Here is a 21,586-nt window from a genome sequence, read left to right on the forward strand (position 1 = left end):
AGCCTAAATTAGGCCTCCGGTGCTCTCCTGGGACAGGCCACTGCCACCAACCCCAACCCCAGATTCTAGCTCTCTGGCTCGTTTGGACAGCGTAATGAGAGAGGATTGTCTACTAGCCACTCTGAGCCATCGCAGAAAATCAAGAAGTATTAACTGCTATCCTGGCAATCCGGCCCCAATCACACCGGCCAGTCTCCCATACCAGACCACAGAACAGAGGTTAGGCAAGGCAAACAGCGCAGGTACGGCTCCTGGATCGGCACAGCCGTAAATCTGGGAAATAATCGCCATAGTGCCACAGCGCGTGTGGGATCCCATGTCCCAGGGGGTGCTGGGTAAACTGTAATGTGTGTAATGTAATCTGCGTCCAGGGTTGACCGAGCACAATGCTGCCGTTTGTGGCGGGGGGTCGCGGGGGGACGCCTGGGGTCCGTACAGCGGGGAGCAGGTGTGGGGACAGACACCTTGCCTGTCAGTCTAGCCAAACACTGCGTCAGCACTCCGGGGTGTGCGGTTCTGTGTGTGCGCGTTTGTGTGTGTGTGTCTTTGTGTGGGCGCATGTGTGTGTGTGTGTTTTTTGTGTGTGCGCACGTGTGTGTGTGTGTGTGCGTGTGTCTTTGTGTGGGCGCATGTGTGTGTGTGTGTGTGTGTATGTGTGTGTGTGTGTCACGGATGCAAGGGGCTGTATCAGACTGTGATCCTAAACAGCCAATATCAATGAGAACGCATATTCAACAAGCATGCTCTGAATGAATTCCCTTCTGAGACGGGAAATGATGACGTAAACGTTGACGGAGATAGATGACATCCAAAATACAAGGATATGATATAATCACAGTAAATATGCCAAGACTCATCAAACTTGCTGTATAAAAATTACGAATACTAAATCAGAAGTGATAAATCACAACCTGTCAAAGCCTGTTTGTGTAGGTACTGTAACATGTGTGTGTGTGTGTGTGTGTGTGTGTGTCTGTGTGTGTGTTTGTGTGTATGTACAACTGGACAAGAACGAGCGTTGTTCCTGTAGTGCCTTTGAGTGTCTGTCGACAGCTGCGGCCCAGGGTACGGTCCAGACCAGGCAGACAGTGGACACAGGTGCTGGTTACCGCGGGGGAGGGGTGGGGGGGGGTGGGGGGGGTGTGTCTACCCAGGACGAGGACCTCTGGGACAGACCGTCCCAACGGGGGGCCTGTAACAACACAACATCACCAGTAGCTGCTGCACTGGATGAGCTTCCCATTTGTCTGTTTCTTAAATTCGAATTCCCCTGAGTCGACTGTTTGCACTGGTCTCATGCCACTCTGCCGTACGTTCTCGGCGTCAGACCCCGACCGACTCAAAGTGCTTCCTGAGGACCTCTCTCTTTCCTGGAGCGTGGCCGTAATTTGTTACACTTAAGTCCGGCCAGGGTGATTATCTATGTGTCTGAGGGTCGCAGGGGTCGTGTCAGGGGTGCGGGTCCTGGTTGACCCCCGGCCGGCCCTGAGCTGGGTGTTCCTCTTTCTTCCCCGCTGTCCGGACGGGCCCCCGAGGAGCAGCCAGCCCCACGCGTCACTCACCCGCCCCCCTGAGAGGGCGCGGTGGCACGGGCCGGGGGGAAACTCGAGAGGAGCCCTCTCCACCCCCCCGTTAGGGGAGGAGGGGGGCCGGGGCGCGGGGGAGGGGGCACAGAGGGAACAGCATCCCTGTGACATGGCTGGATATGAATTTGGCAATCCACACTACTTGAGGATCGATGTACTGTACGTATACTGTATCATGGTTGTATTTGAGAGGTGAGCAGGCGTTATGCCCACGGACGTGCATGTGTGCATGGGGGTCTACAGGCAGGAGAAGCGCCCCTGCTTTGGCCGGTTCTGTGACAGTTTCATACATTATTAGTCATACATACATACAGTTTCATACATTATTAGATTATTGACATAATTTCAAAAGAAGGCACATTTGTACAATATGATTTATTTGATTATTCAATTTTACCTCTTTAATTTAATTGACTGTGCGGGAGATGTGACTGCACATTTCCTCGTCTGTCTGGTGCTATTAGAGTATTTATGTTGTTACCTCCGCCCCAGCGACAGCGCAGGCCGAGAGGTAATGTTTTCGGTAGCGTGTGTTTGTTTGCTTGTTTGTTTGTTCGTCTGTTAGCAGGATTACACAAAAACTACTAGACCCTCTGATGCTGGGAGATGATGTAACAATCTGTACTTGTCTTTTCAGCCAAGAACAACAATTTCCGTGCCAAAACATTATGTTAGCGGGACCTGCAAAAAATGGCGTCCCTTCCTAGCCATGTAAAGGCACAAGGATGGGTGGAGATACTCAGATGGGAGGGAGGGGGGGGGGGGGTAGGCCTATTATTATAATGAGCTTGGCTAATGACATAACTAGCCGAGGGAAATTTTAACGGCTTGCTGTGTTCCATGTTTTCATACTAATATGGTTGCCCACAAAAAAAATACTAGGTTGTCTTAGGCTACTTCAAAGTTTATGTTAGTAGGCCCATCAGAGACCCACATGTATATATGCACAAGCACTGAAAAAGTGAGTTTTGCAACAGCCCCTTTAAGCCTTGGGTGACTATGGGGATGTGTGCATGGCCTAAAATCTATTTCTTTACCTTGTTTTCAGATGAAAGATTTTAGCTTACTTCTTTTCTTGTTTGTAGATGTTCAAACGAGTAAACTGCTTAAGAGCATGCCAAAAACAATGGTCCGTTTGGTATGAAATAATTTTTAATGTAAGCCTAGGCAAGTACCTTTCATTGAGACTATTACCAAGTCCGTGTTTTCTTTCTTTCTTTTAATTAAAAAGGCTGCGACGTTAGAAAACGAGAATGTAATCCAACCGTTTGGCTGCAGCACTGCTTTGAATAGGGTTATAGACAATCTTGCAGGATATTATTGAAAACCCCACCCTTCTATATAAAACAATGGAATTAAAAACTGAACACTAGGCTACATTTTATGTGAAGAGTTGGGGGTTGCTTAAAGTCTCAAAAGACAAATGACCACAGCAGCCCTAAATCTATAGGCTAACTACCTAACAAGGTTTTTCCAGCGCACAGCTTTAACACCTGTTACAGTCATGGCTACAGTAGGCCTACTGTAGATGCTGGTCTAGTCTACTGTACTTCACACAGCCTAGGCCACTCTGGGCAGGTTACATAGAGTTCAAACCTCTCAAGCAGCCTCGTTCACTCTAGAGTAGGCTCATGTTTTTGTTTTACCCATCATACGCCTATCTATGCCATAGCCTCTAATGAGGTTCACTTCCAAACAAACCCTAACCCTTTACATAAAACGTTCTAGCTGTTTGTTTTTAATACAATGCTATGTATGTAGATAGACTAATTTTGGATCCACTTGTACGTTTCATTATGACGCATGTAGCTTGAGAACAGTCGCTGACGCACCGGATGACTGCGAGAGAATGTGAGCTCGCGAAATCAGGACGGTCTCAAGTGGCTACAGTCCCATAGCCCTGAGTGTATGTTCTCTGGAGCGCACACATTTGCACCCAGCGGTCAATTTTATGTTTAGGCTACACCAACAAAAAAAAGATTTGTATTTATACGTTTGTTCAATGTTATGCTCAGTCATTTTTTTTTATATATAGCTCTTGTGTTCCCTCAATCTCATATAAAGCGGGGTGTCTAACGCGCACCGGATGAACTTGAGGTGCTGAACAGGAAACGATTTAAACTGTCTCTATTTTTATCCTGCGCTCTCCAGCAACGATCGACCTAAAAACGCTTATATAGCCTACGATTATGCTATTTCAGTTTCATAGACTAGAAATGTATTTTGTCCAAGCGAAATAATTAGATCAGTGCGACAGATATCTTACTTTGTTGCCACGGTTTAAACTAGTGTCGCGACTTTTTGGACATATGGCGGAACCAAGTGGGAAAAGATTAAAAACGAGTCTGCCTATATGTAAAACTCACCGAGCATTTCTCGGTAGCCTGGTGAAACAGAATCTCCCAGCGGTTGTGGAGGAGAGTTTGTGCGGAGTCTCGACATTGCTCATGGAGATTGCCTACAGATTGGAAGCGCTGGTAGGTGGTGACTCCCAGTCTCACATAGGCTATGCTACAAGCACAAATGCGTAGACTGAAATATCAATCAGTTCTTGAGACTTGACAATGACAAAAATAGTAAAAAAAAGTAGGATACAGGCCTATATTAGATCGAACAGATATAGCCTGTGAGAGAGAGAGAGAGAGAGAGAGAGAGAGAAAGAGAGAGAGAGAGAGAGAGAGACAGAGAGAGAGAGAGACAGAGACAGAGACAGAGAGACAGAGACAGAGACAGAGTGAGAGTGAGAGTGAGAGAGAGAGAGAGAGAGAGAGAGAGAGAGTGAGTGAGTGAGTGAGTGAGTGAGAGAGAGAGACAGACACAGACAGACGGACAGTCTGGAGACAGACAGAGAGACAGACAGACAGACAGACAGACAGAGAGGAGAGATGATGTAAACTTGTCATCAAATTGCAAAAACCTAGGCTACATTTAGCCTACTGCATAATCAGTAGCGGCATTGTTTGTGCGGCTCTTGTGATGTTTTCTGTATTGTGCCTTGCAGTCCAAGATATTTGAGCAGGATGACATTGCCCTGCCAAGAGTGGCCGCATTCTTCCAGCGGGAGTCGGAGAAGGAGCAGGCCCAGGCCGAGGCCCTGTTGGAGTACCTGGCAGAGCGCGGCGGGCAGTACTGCAACAAAGACATCCAGGTACAGCTGCCAGAGCGCCATGGGAGAGGACGTCCATGCTACAGTAGGACATGGGTCAGGCCTCTGCACTGGCTGTTACAGGACTAGAAGCATTGGCAGACTGTCCAACCTCAAAATATCTTCTCCCCCAAGCCCCACAGTCAAAATATAGTACACCTTCAGTTCAAACTACTACCAGAGCCTTCTCAAATTCAACTGACTTATAAAACTGAGGTACGTGCAAATAATAAACCCTGCACTATAAAAATGAAGTATTTAATTTATACAATAATTATTCAGTGATTTTGTAACATGGCCTATTATCCCCAAAGTGATCCCTAAAATATTACGAGTCCTCTCATCATATCATTGAGATATAGTTTTCTAGAGCTTTTGAGTGGAGAGAGCAGGGTGTGTGTGTGTGTGTGTGTGTGTGTGTGTGTGTGTGTGTGTGTGTGTGTGTGTGTGTGTGTGTGTGTGTGTGTGTGTGTGTATGGGATGGGGGGGGTAAACCCTGGGGCTTTGCCCAGAGCTCAGTTCTAATGCCTGTCAGGGTGTACATTTCCCTTGAGTTCCGGAAAATTGGGGAGATTAATGTGACGGCGGAAGGACAGTGTATTAATTGTGTTTCCAGATGTAGGGGGTGGCGCTCGACACTTCAGTGCGTGTCGTCTTTCTGCCTCCTCCGGCTTTACGAGTCATGTAAAATCGATCCCGAGCGGGGACTGCGTAGGGTTCCATCAGCAGCCATTTGGAACACCTTGTTATCCAACTGGGAAGCTTAAATTATGTCTCTCATATGTCTGTCAGTTCAACGCTATGATATATTAAAAAAAAAACAACTTTTGGCTTGTTGGAAAAAAGCTGGAGGTTTTAATGTTTGGATTGGACAGGTGCTACCTTTGAGTTCTCCAACTTATATTTTAGTCGTTTTGCAGATTTGACCTTCACCACATCCTTATAATCTTTGGAGATGGATTAAGGAGATGGATGCTTTAGCTCTTCTGACCGCTGTGTGTTGTGCTCCCTGTCCCAGAGGCCTGGCGGTCCAGAGGTGTGCTCCCTGCTCCAGGCTCTGGAGCTGACGCTGGCCCAGTGGAAGGAGGAGATGGCTGTCATGGTGGAGCTGAGCCAGCTGGCCCGCGATCACGGTGACCCACATTCCGCCAGCGCGGTCAAGAGCCGCTTCCTGGGCCCGCTGGTGCCGCGCGTCAAGCTGCTGGGCGACCTGCTGACCAACGCCCGCAGGGTGGGCTGTGCCGGTGACGGCTCGGGGGGCTACGGGGAGTACCTCATCGACCGGCTGCAGGAGGAACTGACCGCTGCTTGAGTCTTCAGGATGGGGATGAATCACAGGGTTGCTGGTCCAGTTTTGTGTGTATATATAAATAAACACGAGCGCTGCTAAGTTGGCTTCGCACGCCTCTCCTGCCCGTTACCTGAGCACCCCTATTGTGATCTTCTTAGCAGTGTCACAGATGTTATGGAGAGGGTGGGCCTTTCAAACCCTTGTGTCCCCTCTGTAAACACAATAGGGTACAGGGAGACGAGTGTGTGAGGGGAAATATAAAAGTATGGATATTTTAAGTGCCAGCACTATTTTTGATGCTCAGGGGGAAATGGGTCTTATAGGTATTTTTCTAGAGTTTGTAGGGAGGGAGTATGTAAGTTTGAATATTACAGCTTCTACCAAATATTCTGTATTACAGCTGGATCATTGAATTTACAATTATAAACTGTAGAATATTTGCTGTTAGTTTGGTTGGGGAAAAATACAGGTGTGTTTGTTGATAAGCCAATAGGCCTGTGAATAAGTTATATTATAACTTCGATTCCTATAACACATAGCACTCCATTACAAATTGTATTTATATTTAATATTTAAATACACAGTACTCAAACAGAAATGTTACAAAGTTGACAGTTGAAATTTGAATTTCGATATCAATGAGAGAACAAAGTAAGCCAATGCCTCAGACGTTTGGTTGATATTGAGATTGTCACGTGGTTGAGGTTTGTCCTATAGATACTTTGTAACATATTTTGTTTAAGTAGGCCTATACGTATTTTGTTGTCTGTGTGTTCCTCATACATATATTTGCTCTAGGACATTTGCAGTCACTTTCCCCCTTGTAGGCCTACAATATTAATCATGTCTACAATGTCCTACTTTTCCTTTGGAAATAAAGTTTTGATTGAAAAATAATTGTTAATTGTTCCAAATTATTCGTTTTGATTTGATCCATTTTTTTATGTTCAGTGCTTTTGGTTTTATTTGACATGTTCGTGTCATTTGACGGTTTTAAGATCTATCGACATTTGGGACGATTCAAGGATTTTCCAAATGAATGACCTTTCGTGTTATTCCTTTAGACTAAAAATCATCAAACTGGATTCTATCAAAGGGTTGATCAACTCATCATCGCCATCTAGCGTTCATATTAGGTCATAAGGTCCTCTTCAACCACCTGTAGAGTTTTCACATGGATGAGAGACATTTTCATCTACTGTAGGCAAAATTCAGCCCATTCACTGATCTCGAAAAATATTGTAGCAGCCCAAATGCGTGATGATAAGTTTATATTCTTAAACATTGGGTGGGTGGCTGTAGTACGCTATTTGGGAACTAAGCTGGGTAATAAAATAAAAACAAAAAGGAAATATATTTCCTAAAGGACTAAAGATTAGTCGACAAGACTTGTGAATTGCATATGTATTGTCTTTAAGTAGCCTATCTAGTAGCCTATATATCTAATACTATCTTAAGTTAATTTAAAAGTCCTTCAAAATAAAGAATTTCGCGATTTATTCAGATGCTATGCTGCTGGTTGTATCTGATACGAACTGATTTCTGATTCTGACTTCTATTTTACAATAGGCAGAATACATGGGAGTAGGCCATAGCATCCTTTTGATACTAATTTCATTTTCTTTATGTATTTCACAAATTCCCATTCTTCGTATTGTTTCATTATTCGTATTATATGTAGCCTATCGTTTTATTATGCACCGGCAGTAAAGAGTAATTGTACACTAATTAGCGTGAAGTTGTAAACCCCTCCCTGCGCACCCGGTCAGTGCGTCTATTGGCCAATCCACACAGATGTCATAAAAGCAGAACACTCCCCTAATTCTCACCCCAAGCATAAAAGCCTGTTTGCTCTCCAACATCAGCAACAGGTACCCAAAGGGTGATACGGGGCAAAAGTACCAGAGACAACCACATTCCTCCTCTAAAAATTGTCTATTTGTTTTGTTTCTCTAGTTGTTCCAAGGATAGGCCTGTATCAACTTTTTGTCCAAATCTTTTGGGTAATTTAGCAACACATTTGGTAAACGGAGACCACTACGTTGATTGGAAAGTTGGAATAGAAATTGAAAGTGAGAGATGGAGCTGTCGGATATTTCTTTTCCCATCTCATCTGCTGATGACTTTTATGACGACCCCTGCTTCAACACAAGTGACATGCACTTCTTCGAAGACTTGGACCCCCGGTTGGTCCACGTGGGTCTCCTAAAGCCAGACGACCATCACCACAACGAGGACGAACACATTCGGGCACCGAGCGGTCATCACCAGGCTGGCAGGTGTCTACTCTGGGCATGCAAAGCCTGCAAGAGAAAAACCACCAACGCTGACCGCAGGAAGGCTGCGACTATGCGCGAGAGAAGGAGGCTAGGCAAGGTCAACGACGCCTTCGAGACCCTGAAGAGGTGCACATCTACCAACCCCAACCAGAGGCTTCCCAAGGTAGAGATCCTGAGAAATGCCATCAGCTACATCGAGTCGCTACAATCTCTGCTGCGAGGTCAAGAAGATAACTATTACCCAGTAATCGACCACTACAGTGGGGACTCGGACGCATCGAGCCCACGGTCCAATTGCTCTGACGGAATGGTGAGTTAGACCACATCTTTTCAGTTAATGACCCCTAACGTTCATCTGAAAATGTAGCCTAACAGAGTAGTGTTATATTTAAGAGTATAAATGAGAATATATTGTGCAGTATTGGAGATGGAATCGCCTGCTTGCCATTTGGCCTGTGAGACATGACCCAACTCTCATGTTCCTATGATTATTTTTTTCCAGATGGACTTCAACGGCCCAACATGCACACCAGCAAGACGAAGCAACTATGACAGCTCTTATTTCAACGAAACACCAACTGGTAAATTACTCATTCAGCTCTATGGAAAATGTAAAACATGATTTAATGTATTAGGCCTACATGACAAAACTGCAGTAAGCTATGCCATTTTAATCGTATCTAACTGTTTTATATGCTATCTTTGTTACAGCTGCATCAAGAAGTGACAAGAACGCAGTCATTTCCAGTTTGGATTGTCTATCCAGCATCGTGGAGAGAATTTCGACAGAGACCTCCGCCTGCACCGTGTTGTCAGTTCAGGAGGGGTCCGAGGGAAGCCCGTGCTCGCCTCAGGAGGGATCTGCCCTCAGCGAGCCCGGAGCATCCGTGCCGTCACCGACCAACTGCCCACAGCCACCCCATGGCCCGAACCCTATTTATCAGGTGTTATGAAAAGACAATCAGTCCTATTCTAATGGAGAAGAATCAATTCCTGTAGATGAAGTCAACAAAGGAAAGGACTGGCTAACTCTTTTGCCGAAGAAAGGGTGAATGGCCAAGTTGCCAGCCTTCCCAATAGCCTAGCTTGCGAATGATGTTCAATTCCTTGAAGTTCAACTTGTTTCCCAGAGGTCACGCGTTTTATGAGATAGGCTACTCACTATTTATGTAGGCTATGTGTAACCGAAATCAAAGGATTAACCACTTTCTAAGCCTTACTGTATGTGTGTCAACGTTATCTTGCTATCTTTCCTTGCCATGTATTAGAGGACCATTTTTTGTATATATGTGTAAATAAGAGCTGATTTGTTACGGAAACAACGAAACGAAAAACACGTTTTTAATGTATTTAATGCCTGTCAATGGCTTTGGTTTGCTTGTTGTGTGAATCTTTATATTTATACATCTTAAAATGAGTGAAAGTCGAAGTTATAACGAATAAATGAATATGACTATTTATACAAAATATGCTTCGTTGTTTATTTGTTCATAGGCCCACAATAACAATTGTTATCATAACAAATGTTAACCTATGTTTATTGTTCGTAGCAATGCCATTTAGAAATCAAGGCATATCTCTTTTCTTTTTTGCCTCATCTTTATATAGCCTAGCATAAACCCTACAAACAAAATATAGGACCGTGTTACGGGATAGAGTGGATCAAATTATTCAAGATCCAAGCCTATAGTAAAATGCAGCTACACAGACGCATCTCCATCGAAAACAGCCTTGTTACTTATTGTGAAAGTGTAGCCTAATTTTCATTTTATGCCCACTTTTCCAATTAGAACGGACCATTTAACCTAAGTAGGACTTAAGCATGATGATTGAGTAAATCAGAATCTAAAAGATCAAATCTTACAATTAAAAATATATATTTCCAGGAATTCAAAACCATATGAAGACAATAGGCCCTGTAAAAAATAGGCCTATGTGGGACTTGTAGCCTATCTGTAGATTAGCCTACTCTTGGAACCTTGAGGAAAACTCATAGTACAGCTCATTGGATTTAGGATTTAGGATTTAGTAACCTAGACTACTTGTATCGTAGCCTATATTAAATTATATTAAACGTGTTTAACTCTCATCCTACAAGCATAGGCCTATTTAACGACTGGGGTCCCTGGGTACCAAGAATAAGCTACTGGAAGAAACAACTATATAGGAAATTGTAACTTTTCTTCTCAAAATGTTATTAGTTAAGTAATTCATGTCATCTGAGAAAACAACAACAAAAAACAATTGTTATTTTAGCAAATTGGCTGTTAATGTGCATATTGTGTAAAACGAAAATATAGGTCTACACTTTTTAAATGTATAGAACCTGCACTGGCCTCTGTAACCAACAAACTGCCCATTCTATAGAAATGTCTGCGCCCCTAACTCCCCTGATGGCGTGTGTGATACTTTAAAATTAGGATCCATGTCAAGCATGAAATACATTTCCCCCCCACCTATCAAAACTGCATAGGTGCTTTGACTGGGGTCAAAATGAGCCCAAAACACTGGTATATAAAAACGCATTAAATTAAACAAAGTCAGGAAAAATTTGAATGATAGAATAAAGCACGTGAGACAAAAAGTATGTCCCTGGGGTCGGGAGGATGAGGGTTAAATTAGGCTTGAATACTTGGCAGTAAATCTTTAATATTTGATGAGGCCTAATGATGTGATTGTATTTTTTGCACATAGCTTTTCCATACACTTTCTGGCAGCTACACCGGCCTTGATAAAGTGGAGAAAGGTGGTCTATTGTCCATCGTCAACAACACAGTAGCTATGCTATAGGCTAATAGACCTATGCCACATTGATCAATTTTTTTGGGAGATGGCACTGTTGGCACATAAAAGTTTCTCGTATGTGGTTTAAGACTGAACAGTGAATAGTAATCCCCCCTCTCTTCCTCTCTTCTTGTGGGGGTTACTTGGCCGAAAAAGGCTAGAGGCTAAAAAAAAGAGCAATAGCGCCATCATGTGGTAGTATCGTGAACTACATTGTAATCTGAAGTATTTTCCACCATGTGTTCCTCCTACTCGGGTGTTCAGGGCCTCTAGACCACTTTGAGCGCGTGCATGGCAATCGGCATAGTGTGCAAATTCAACGCGTTTTTCACAATTTTGGCGAAATTATATTATATGTGAAACATGTACCCAGGGAATGTTCCCACAACATTGGCTAGCATTTCTTACGAGTTCTGCTAATGTTTTAAAGAAAACGTTTTAATATAATGTTCAAAGACCATTTTAAGGGATATTATTGAGGAACAGATTATATAATGTTATTTTATAAAATCTTCTCACAATGTTACATGATAACAAAGCAATTTACTTTACAATTTACTTAGCAAAAAACAAAACATTTATAGATTTTTTTTTCAAAGCATGTTATCCAACTCTAAATAGTATCACTCTTGGAACATTAAAAACATTTAGCTGAAAACATTTGACAGTTTTTCTCAATTGCTTTGGCTCATTTCTTGAAACAAATTATATTCTCAAAGCTCTAGGTGCATTTGACAATATAGTCTATATGGTTGAGCACAAATAGTCTATATGGTTGATCATTGTGCTGCAGTCAGGCACACCTGATTAATCACTTCATCCAATGTGTAGGACAGGAAATAGAGAAGCATTTCTAATTTCAGGAAGTACTGGAGTTGTGCACATAGATATATATAGAACACGGTTGTGCATACGGACTGGGGCCGCGCCGTGTATTTGCGCACAGGTGTTAGGACTAAGATGGCGAGGGAAGGATGGCTGGTTCGCTGGACTGGAGAGACAGCAGACGGTCGGCACGAGAGACGTCTAGACGTTTAATATTGGTATGTAACTGTTATGAGTCTGTAGCTATAGTTAACAAACCTAAGCTAACATGAATAGGACTGCTAGCATCCTTTGACCTCCTTGGTAGCTCATTTGCTTGTTAGCTAGCACCATAACCGTTTTCTTGATTTTGAATTAATCTGGCCTCCACGGGCCGCCAGCGAGCTCTACAGGGAAATCCATACCTCCTGCAGCAGACTGAAGAAACCCCCCTGATTAGCTTGTTAGCAAAATAAACTTTATATTCTATTCAGCATAAATGAGCCCTGATCTTAGGAAATATTTAGGCCTTATATACCAGAAACCACAGTGATTTCAGATCAAGGTAACCAAGGTATGGGATCATGAGATAATATCTTATGCACACAGACCTACAGTAGGCTACCACAAATCATGTCATCTTCACCTTTATTATATTAACTGTTTACTTATTTTTGCAACTACAAAAAGTGGACTGCGACTTGATAGGCCTACTGAGAAATGTAAGAATGATTGAACAAATGACTGAATTACAGGGCTAAAAATACTGATCTTTATTGAGGGTTTTGAATTATAACAGCTACAGACAAAGGCTGAAGAGTCACATTTTATTTACAAAAAAAAACTGAGAACCAAACAGTCCAGGGCGAGAAAGCATGATGGTGGATGTTCCTACAACAACGGCTAAAGGCTCCTTGCTGGAGATAGCATGACTTTTGTGTAACAAACAGAGTTTGTCAGTGTCAGTGCTGTCTGAGCCATGCCCTTAGCAATTGTATACGTTGCTGCATTAGGCATGTGTCCGGTACGGTGGCCATTAAGGCTGCAGGTGGCAGGATGGGCCCGGTTACTTTCTGCGGCGGGCGGCAGCTCCCTTCTTGCTGCTGTAATGCGTCAGAGACACGAGAGAGAAACCAAGTGAGGGATTTTACAGAGATTTTTTTTTTCATATATCTGGAAAATATGCAGTCTTATTTCATGGACTCAATGAAATGACATTACAATATACAGTAGGCTATTTTGAGCAAACCATCTGTTGGCCTAACTGTAAAACATAAACCAGGATAAATTCACAGCACTCAAATCAAGTTGTGAAGTTAGCATGCACGTCTGTGTGTCACAACATGCAGCACTTACCTGCATGACAATAATGAGGAACATGCATTATTTTGTCATTAAGGAGGAAAGACATCTCAGTTCACATCTTATGTGATAGCCTGTCCTTGACGCCACACATAAAGGCTTAAGTAGCAACAGGGCAAAGAAACATGAGCATGAATGAAAAATCATATTTTCCTCTTGGCAAAATATTACACTTATTAGTCAGCTATGACTGCTAGAAGTAAATATTACCAAGAGGCACTTTGATGCTCTTCATATTTTCTTTGTCCTTAACGCAGTTGACATTGTGACAAATCCCCACAACATAGAACACATGGTCTAGGGAGCTCTATCTCTGCTACATCTCAGGTCAGGAATGTGATGCACAAGATAGGCAACAGTTGAGTACCTCACCTCCAGGCTGGATCCAGGTCAAAATCCTCTGGGGCTCAACTTGTCAGTGTGTAGTAGAACTAGTGTTTGTGATTGAATGAATGTGTGAGTGCATCTTGCGTTCATTGTTGTGTGTTACAGGATAAGGGAAACCCAACTCTTTTTTTTTTTTAATCTCGAGTGCAATCTGTATTAGTTAACTGTATTTTCAGTTAACAGTATAATATTCAGTCATAAACTGACATGAACTGTCCTGAACAGTTATGGCAGTTATGTCATGCTGATTAAAGTATTATGTGGATATTCTGTAGACGGCTAAGTTAAAGGTTATGTTCCCTTTAACTCCGCATGGTTATCAGAATAACAGAATGCATTGCTTTGAAATGCCCCAGATAACCATGCGTCTCAGAATAAAATATTCCGATTTTATTCTGATTATACGCGTAGAACGTGGAGGTCTGATGCTCGTGAAGCTACAGTACTTACTGCTTCTGCATCTCATCAATGCGGTTCCTGAGCGTGAGGACCTGGAAACGAATACATCAGCACATATAACAGTGGCCAGAGTAGCTTTGCCTCGGGAGGAGCCCCAGTCTCTCCTCTCTATGGACTGCCCCGTGGGCTGCTGTTGCCTGTGAGGCGGTATGGGAAACCAAGATGGGACACACACAGCTAGCAGACACTGAGGAAGAGACAACTTCAGATTCAAATCTCCGCTGTCCGAGCTTTCGTCTAGTTTATTTGTTTATACGTGAAGAAAATTCAGTTGAGAGTTCCTAGTCATAAGACAGACCTCGTCTGTGGACTGTGTGTTTCAGTGTTGATTTCCCAACTCGCCAAAGGTGGAGAGCTAAGGGGACGAGGACAGGTTAGAGACGCGTAGATTAGGCCCTTCAGCGGGTATGAAATCCCCACAGAATCACTTACCTGTGACCACACCACTTACAGTACTAAGATCTGACTAGCGCCTGGCTTGTAGGACAGCTTGAGGCTCTATGAAGATGAGTTCAAGCAGTTTTAGAAATGAAATGTAATTGTTTGGAACATCGACAGTTTCCAAGATGTCAGATCTTATGGATCGACTCACGATGGGTCTGATGTTCTAGAGTACAACTAGTCTTGTCTGTTCTGTCTGAACCCAGCTAATACTCTCTGGATGTTCCTACTGGCGACCATTTCTACAATGCTTCTCCAAACCTAATGTACAATAAAGTGGCATCAGCCATTAGGCAACTTCAATAGCTGCTCATACTCCTACGCGATCTTAGTGGACCATGGTGTGTCTCCTGGACCAGAGCCCTCAGCCTGTTCCGGCCGGTCCTGTGAAGTTTGCCATGCCGCTGTAGCAGAAGCAGCCCATGCACCGCAGCATTTGGCCTGGGGGAGGCGCCCCTGAGCTTGAGCGCCCGCTCAGCTTTACTTACAATTTACTGAGCTCCTCCACTCTCTTACGCAGGGTTGTGACCTGAAGACCAAAGCAGAGCTGTGTTCATATCTGAGAGGCCCTGAGGGGCCTCCACTCCGATGGAGGGACCCGCATTGTCAACTCTGCTACGGTAAGGCTCGAACATCCAATGCTGTCATAAGTTTCACCATTCGGAGTTGATTAACTAGAAGGTTCTCGGCAAATACCAATATTGCCCCAGGAAACAATTTCCAAACTCTGGAGTGCATTACACTCGGCATAGATCGGCACCAGTCTTATCCTATCAGCTCAGCTCTTGAGTACATGGGGATAAAGTTCAGATTCCAAAAGATTACTTTGTACTTCTGTATGTTTTTAAACCAACATGGTAAAGCATGTAATAAATGAACGTTTTGCAATCACCTTTCCTCTTATAGAGGGCAGTTTATACACTCACCTCATACTTCTGCTTCTTCAGCCTCTCCAGATGATCAAACTTCTCAGACTCCAGGCTCTGCATCCATTCTTGCAGCTCCTTAGCCTTCTCCCTAAGGCAGAGAGACCATTGCTGGTGAGTTGAAAGCCCTTTGATTGTCTATATTGTAGGTATAAGTACTTGTCTTCTATTGTATGTCTCCCATAAAACAACACACCCCCTGTACACACCACATACGTACAGTATACACATAGTATGTCTTTCCCGAATAAACCATCACACATAACCCAAGTCCGAACCAGAACTCGGAGAGTACACAGCCCTTACTTCAGTTTCTCCTCATTCAGATGGTCGATGTTCAGGGCCTTGCGTCTCCCCGCCAAGATCTTCTTCTTCTTCTCTCTCTCAGTCTCTTTCTTTCCACCTCTCTTCGAGTCCGCCTGGTACGTGTGTAGAGAAGTGGTTACGAGAAGCACACAACCCTCCGTTTTTGTTCGCAGTCTTTAAACCGCCGTAGTCCGTGCGTGATTCTGTGAGGAATGAAACTAAGGTGATCTACCTTCTGCAAGTGGCTGCTGTAGTTGGAGCCCATGTTGGACAGGGCCGACTTCTTCTTGGCGTCATCGTCAGCCTTCTTCTTGTCGTCACTCTCCATCTTCCTCATCCTCTCCTCCTGTAACGAGAGGCGTCGATAGCAAAGTTAACTTGCTAGCTAAGCGTCGACAGAGCATGGATACAGCAGCAGTCGGGGGGGGGGGGGGGTGGGTGGGGGGGTGACGTTATTGGACGACGCCAACCTCGCGTCTCGCCTGGCGCTCCTTATCCTTCTCAGAACGGATCCTCTGCTGCTCGGCCCTCTCCGCCCTACGCTTCTCCTGCAGGGCGCACACAAACACGGACATGGCTGTTAGACCTCCGCCCATCTCGGGTCGACCACTAGACCGTCATCATCGCATCTGTCTTTATGGCGGCTAACGTCCACCATCACTCACAATTCTCTCTTTGAGCGCGATAAGCTCCTCCTCCTCCTTCTTTCTGTGCTCAAAGTGAGCATCGATCAGGCCTTGCAGCTCGACGAGGTCCTTGTTCTGACGCTTCTTCTGGATGTCCTGTTAGTAGAGGAAGATACTGTAAGCGATAACTCAGCTCCATGTTCTCCAGACTGACGGCACGAGAGATACTAGGATAAATGATAATGGCCGGGTTTCCCAAACAAGTTAAGAAGCACTTAACTCCAAAGTAATTCTTAACTCCCATACAAAGGGTTGCTTAAGAAGGGTTCCTTAAGAAGGTTCTTTATCGGGAAACGTGGCCATTATTATCAATCAGTTATCCTAATAGGATTTTTTTTCTACTCACATCAAAGTCCACTTTTTCACCATCTGGGATCTTTGGAGCCCTATGGAGAATGAATTAACGTATTGACTACAAGAGTGTTCATATACAATGGGAGTGGTGGTTTAACAAGTTAATGTGTCTCCAGTATTACACGTTTCAAATAGAAATTAGAAATAGTCATCAAGGGTTACATGAAAAGTTGATGACTTACTTGAACTTAGGCTTCTCGTCTGTGGATTAAAAAATGAAGAGGGGGACAGGTACATGGCATTGGGTTAGAAAGCCTTGTTATTCATTTCAGGCAAATTTCTCAGGCATGAACTAAATTATTTTATTCTATGTTTATATTGCACTTAATTACTTAAGTACGTTGGCAATTGAATAATCCAAATTGAAGCCTGGCTTCCAATTTGATTATGTGAATGTTGGTTAGTGTTTGAATGCCAACGGGTGAATAACAAGAAACATACACCAATCAAAACGTCACCTATTAAAATTTGACATATTCAAATTTCACATAAACAGCTTTGCACATAGAATGCTGTTATGATTATTCATCACGATTATGTTTTATGTGTTGCATATTTGAAATATCAGTATATACGATTATATTGAGTCCATGAGACACCGAGGAACCTCACTATACTTAAATGTTGACACTGTAATTTAAAATCAGAAATACTGCTCAGTGATGGTAGTCAATGATTTTTACTGATAAAGATAAAGGCTAAACCTGTGTTATGTTTTTGGCTTGACCCCTACACCATTTACAAAAGTAAGACAACACTAAAAATCAAGGTTTTCTAGTCATATGTAATACGTTTGTTTACATGCCATGCAAATCATGATCGGCATAGCAGAGTTGAACAGTGGGGTCACTGTGCTGTTAAGCAAATGTTAGCATTTCATATTCTCTCACCCTTTTTCTCCACTTTTTTACCATTTATGAATTTGCTTAGACAATGGGAACTGTTTCCAAAATTAACAATTATAATTTTGAATTTTATCGAGCCAATTTCGCAGTGCTCCTTGAATCTACAGTTCCTACAGGTATATTTGGGAGTGACATTGTGTACCCAGCAGAGCAGATATTCCCCCAATACAGCGAGACCTCAGACCCTAGGACACGAACATAGAACTCATCAACTTAATTTAGTCAACATACCTTCTTCTTCAATGGTCTCTGCATGCAGCAAGCAGTGAAAACAAAGGCAAAATAGACAGCATTAGCAACAGGAATGAGAGCTGCACTTAGACTAGGCTGCTTTAAAGGTCGGCCCAGCTTGAACATTTGCATTCTCTCACTCTTTTTTTATTTTGTTTATTTTTTATCAATTGAAATGATGCTTTGATGAACTAATCAGTTTAGAGGTAGATGTCTGTACTGGATTTGACACATCTGGGTATGTTGTTCATCTCACAATAGCACATCAAAGTATCATTCAGGGACAGTGATGTCCTTCAGAGTATAAAATGGTATACTTCCATAAGGACATTGGTGTCTTTTTTTTGCCAACAAGCAGGTTCAGTGCAGGCTCAGAATAGGAGCAATATTGTTGTTATTTTAACATAAAAAGCATACAAGCATTAACAATCAAGACATCTACAACATTTTCATACACTGATGTTGGCTTACATCAGCGAATCAAAAGAGAGACTGGAATTTGTGCTCATTCAACAATGCCATCTATTTCATTATCAGCATTGGTGTGACTGCCTCTACTAATGCAAGGTTTTTTGCATGAAAACAACAAATGTAATACAGTAGTAGGCTCGTCTTTGGTTATTGCTGTTCTAGAAACGAGAGCTTAGGGGTTATGGCGTTCTGATTCATGGAAGCTCAAGTCATGGCTACAGCAATGGAAAAGCAGTTTGCGCTATAAGCAGGGAACAGTGAAATGGGCGTATTACTGTAACACTGGACACCCATCATCTTTCACCTTGGGCAGATAATGAAGAGAAGTTACTACATTAATGTTAACTATTAATTAAGTTACTAATTAGTAATTGTAGAACGAGAAAGTAATGCACTTTAGTCGGGTCTGTCTGGCTGTAGGAGGTGGAGTGCACTGCTGTGTCTGAAAGGATGATAGAATACCCCATGCCACATACCTTCCACCTCTTCCTCTGTCTCTGGTTCTGGCTCTGGCTCTGGTTCTACCTCTGGTTCTGGTTCAGGCTCTGGCTCAGGCTCAGGCTCTGGTTCTACCTCTGGCTCTGGCTCAGCCTCTGGGGCTGCCTCAGGGGCCACCTCTACATCCTCTTCTTCTACTTCTACTTCTTCTTCTACTACCTCCTCTTCTACGGCTACACAGCATGCAGTGAGTAACCAGGGAGAGGAAGGGTGATGAGAGGGTTAATGTAAGCATGAAAAAGGGCTCGAGTCAGTAAGACAGGAGAGAGAGAGAGAGAGAGAGGTTTGATGAAGAGTTTAAATGAGTTCAAGGAAGTGACCACCAGGTGGAGCTAAAGCAGAGAAAACAACCAAGCAGTTATGGAAAGAAAAAGTTCTGCTGTCAGTAATGGAATTTACAGAGATGGTTTCTGGACAACTAACTGAAAATGACTATGTATATAAAATGAAATGTTTCATATCTAAGGCAGAACGTCGCTGACAATATTAAGTAAATAAGTGGTATGTGGATTAAAGAGAGTCAGTAGTTTGAATAAAGAAATAGTGTTAGTGTTTAATATCTAGCATGCCATAAAGTACAGGAAGACTCAACGAGTTGGAACACGCATCAGGAGGGAAATGACTGACAAATTAGTATAGATGACATGGACATTTTCATCGAGAGTCATCTAGAGTTTGTTTTTACCTTCCTCATCGACTTCTTTATCCAAAAAAGAAAGGAGTAAAACAATGTTAACAAAATATCCCTGCTGTACCCAATTTGTCAAATGATTGTCAATTTGGGTAAAGCATGGATGCATGCTAGGCATACAGTCCTCCACGATCACTTTACAGTCATACTCCGCAGTTCGCCCCAGCTGTGTTTACCAACATGTAGTTTGGAGAATGAGCACTTGTTGTACTCTCGTAATCAGCTGGGCTAGTTATGCGAACTGCAGATTATGACGTTAAAGTTGACATGATGTAATTTTACTAATGTAACTCAAGGGTCATTATAATCAGTCAATGTATCCCTCCCAAAGAAGTCTCTGGTCTTGTTCTTTCCGGAGAGAACATGCAAACTGCAAGAGTTGCAGGACCTGTGGCTAACAGATTCATGTACTATGTGTAATCAATTACCTGTACATTTATTTTCATGGAAAATGTGAGCTAATTTATGTTGTGCATCTTACGATTAAGGGTCTAGTTCAAATATGACCTATATCCTGTTGTAAACATTGGTGCCTGCAACCAAGCAATAGTAAGTCAAGGCCTTTACTATTTGATAGGAAACCCTTCCCTGCAAACACCGTGAGAAGGGTTTAGTACTGGAGCTAGGCATTTCACTTTAACAGTATCTTATATGAAGTCAATTGTATGAGTTTGGGCAGTAGTGCACATCTTGAACCCTATGGAGTCAAGCCAAACCATAGTTCATCCTTTGTATTTAACCAGGAAGGAAAATCAGTTAAGACAGTGGTCCAGAACCTACATTGATTCAGTATTTTACTAGCATTACTCTGTACTGTATATTGACAGTGAATTGTCAAGAAAAGATCAGATAGGTTATGCAAAGAACAGAAGGATCATAGAATAATGATAATGGCTATATAATGAATACGTAAATTATGATATTACTTACCCACGTTATCACTGAAAAAGAAAAAGAAATGGCATATTTAGATATATAGGTCTAAAACATATAACAGTATGATATGTGGGTAGAACACAGGCTGGGAGATGAGGAAGCCTTGGAATCAATAAATGGCGGGGATGGAAATGAACGTAGATAATACTTACACTTCCTCGTCAGACATGGTGACAGTAGACTTTGTGACTGCATTGGAACAGAGAGGAAAGACTCTTTAAGTAACACAGCACACGGTCTGGCAGTATTTATAGCTCACTGTCTCCTCCCATTCCAACCCCACCTAAGACCTGCTGGGACCTAAATGTGAGACTTAAGCATCCCCCACAAAAGATTAGAAATAAATAAATTGCCAGGAATGGTATAAAATTTAACAGGACTGGATGTTTTCACATTAGTTAATATCGAGTCTTGTGTTATAATTAGCATGAGAAATTCGACAGAAATTTGACACAGTCTGAATCTGCCTGTCAGACGATAACTGAGAAGACTGCCAAACATAGATGAATGACAGCCATCTTTTTTCCCCGTCTTGGTGTGAGATTCATGCTGTCAGAGAGAGACCAAGTGCCAATGTAAAGGCCAGGCTCCAAGACCCTCAACCTATCCCAGCGCTTGGTTCTAAGTGGTTAAAACCTCTATGTATAGAAATCATGTTACCCTAGGCCTTAAACAACATTTCCAACATTCTGTCACTTGAAGGCCAATTTTAGGTTTGGTCCCTATAGAGTTAGCTTTGGATGCTTCCGATTTTTTCCAGATTACGCAGTATTTAGTTGGACGGCAATAAGCTAAAAAATAATTCCAAAATATGTTATATAAAATGATGTTACATTGATGAATTAACATGACTAGTTATATTAGTATTTGTCTCATCATGTGTATACTGGAGTAGTCCTCTAGCTGTGAGCCCACCATGAAGGCCTTGCCTAACAGCTCCCCCACAGACAGCTGCACATGTCTCTCAGAAATGATCCAGGATCCAATTTCCAAACCCCAGATCATGTTCTTCTTCTTGGAATAGTAGGCATGATTCCAATCCCC

The 21,586-nt window shown here is 42.9% G+C and overlaps 3 protein-coding genes across 3 annotated transcripts; 2 read left to right on the forward strand and 1 right to left on the reverse strand.

The window, feature by feature from the left end:
* The first annotated feature begins 3,749 nt into the window (after window positions 1-3,749).
* Window positions 3,750-6,757, forward strand: LOC311319235 (ferritin light chain, oocyte isoform). The gene is made up of 3 exons (XM_084450729.1): window positions 3,750-4,063; window positions 4,588-4,734; window positions 5,750-6,757. Exons 1-3 carry the CDS (start codon window positions 3,896-3,898, stop codon window positions 6,041-6,043), a joined length of 609 nt encoding a protein of 202 aa, XP_084306855.1. The 5' UTR covers window positions 3,750-3,895; the 3' UTR covers window positions 6,044-6,757.
* Window positions 6,758-8,101: 1,344 nt separating this feature from the next.
* myod1 (myogenic differentiation 1) lies at window positions 8,102-9,254 on the forward strand (the record flags this gene model as incomplete). The annotated part of the gene is made up of 3 exons (XM_084450618.1): window positions 8,102-8,611; window positions 8,804-8,882; window positions 9,013-9,254. 3 exons carry the CDS (start codon window positions 8,102-8,104, stop codon window positions 9,252-9,254), a joined length of 831 nt encoding a protein of 276 aa, XP_084306744.1.
* A 3,600-nt stretch (window positions 9,255-12,854) lies between these two features.
* On the reverse strand, window positions 12,855-20,711 carry tnnt3a (troponin T type 3a (skeletal, fast); the record flags this gene model as incomplete). The annotated part of the gene is made up of 13 exons (XM_084451329.1): window positions 12,855-12,992; window positions 14,089-14,129; window positions 15,465-15,555; window positions 15,771-15,883; window positions 16,003-16,116; window positions 16,241-16,318; window positions 16,436-16,552; window positions 16,803-16,842; window positions 16,993-17,011; window positions 17,947-17,964; window positions 18,894-19,088; window positions 20,537-20,547; window positions 20,695-20,711. 13 exons carry the CDS (start codon window positions 20,709-20,711, stop codon window positions 12,956-12,958), a joined length of 891 nt encoding a protein of 296 aa, XP_084307455.1. The 3' UTR covers window positions 12,855-12,955.
* Between the last annotated feature and the right edge of the window lie 875 nt (window positions 20,712-21,586).

The sequence above is a fragment of the Borostomias antarcticus genome (assembly GCF_949987555.1).
Source record: "Borostomias antarcticus genome assembly, chromosome: 16".
NCBI classification, from domain to species: Eukaryota; Metazoa; Chordata; class Actinopteri; order Stomiiformes; family Stomiidae; genus Borostomias; species Borostomias antarcticus.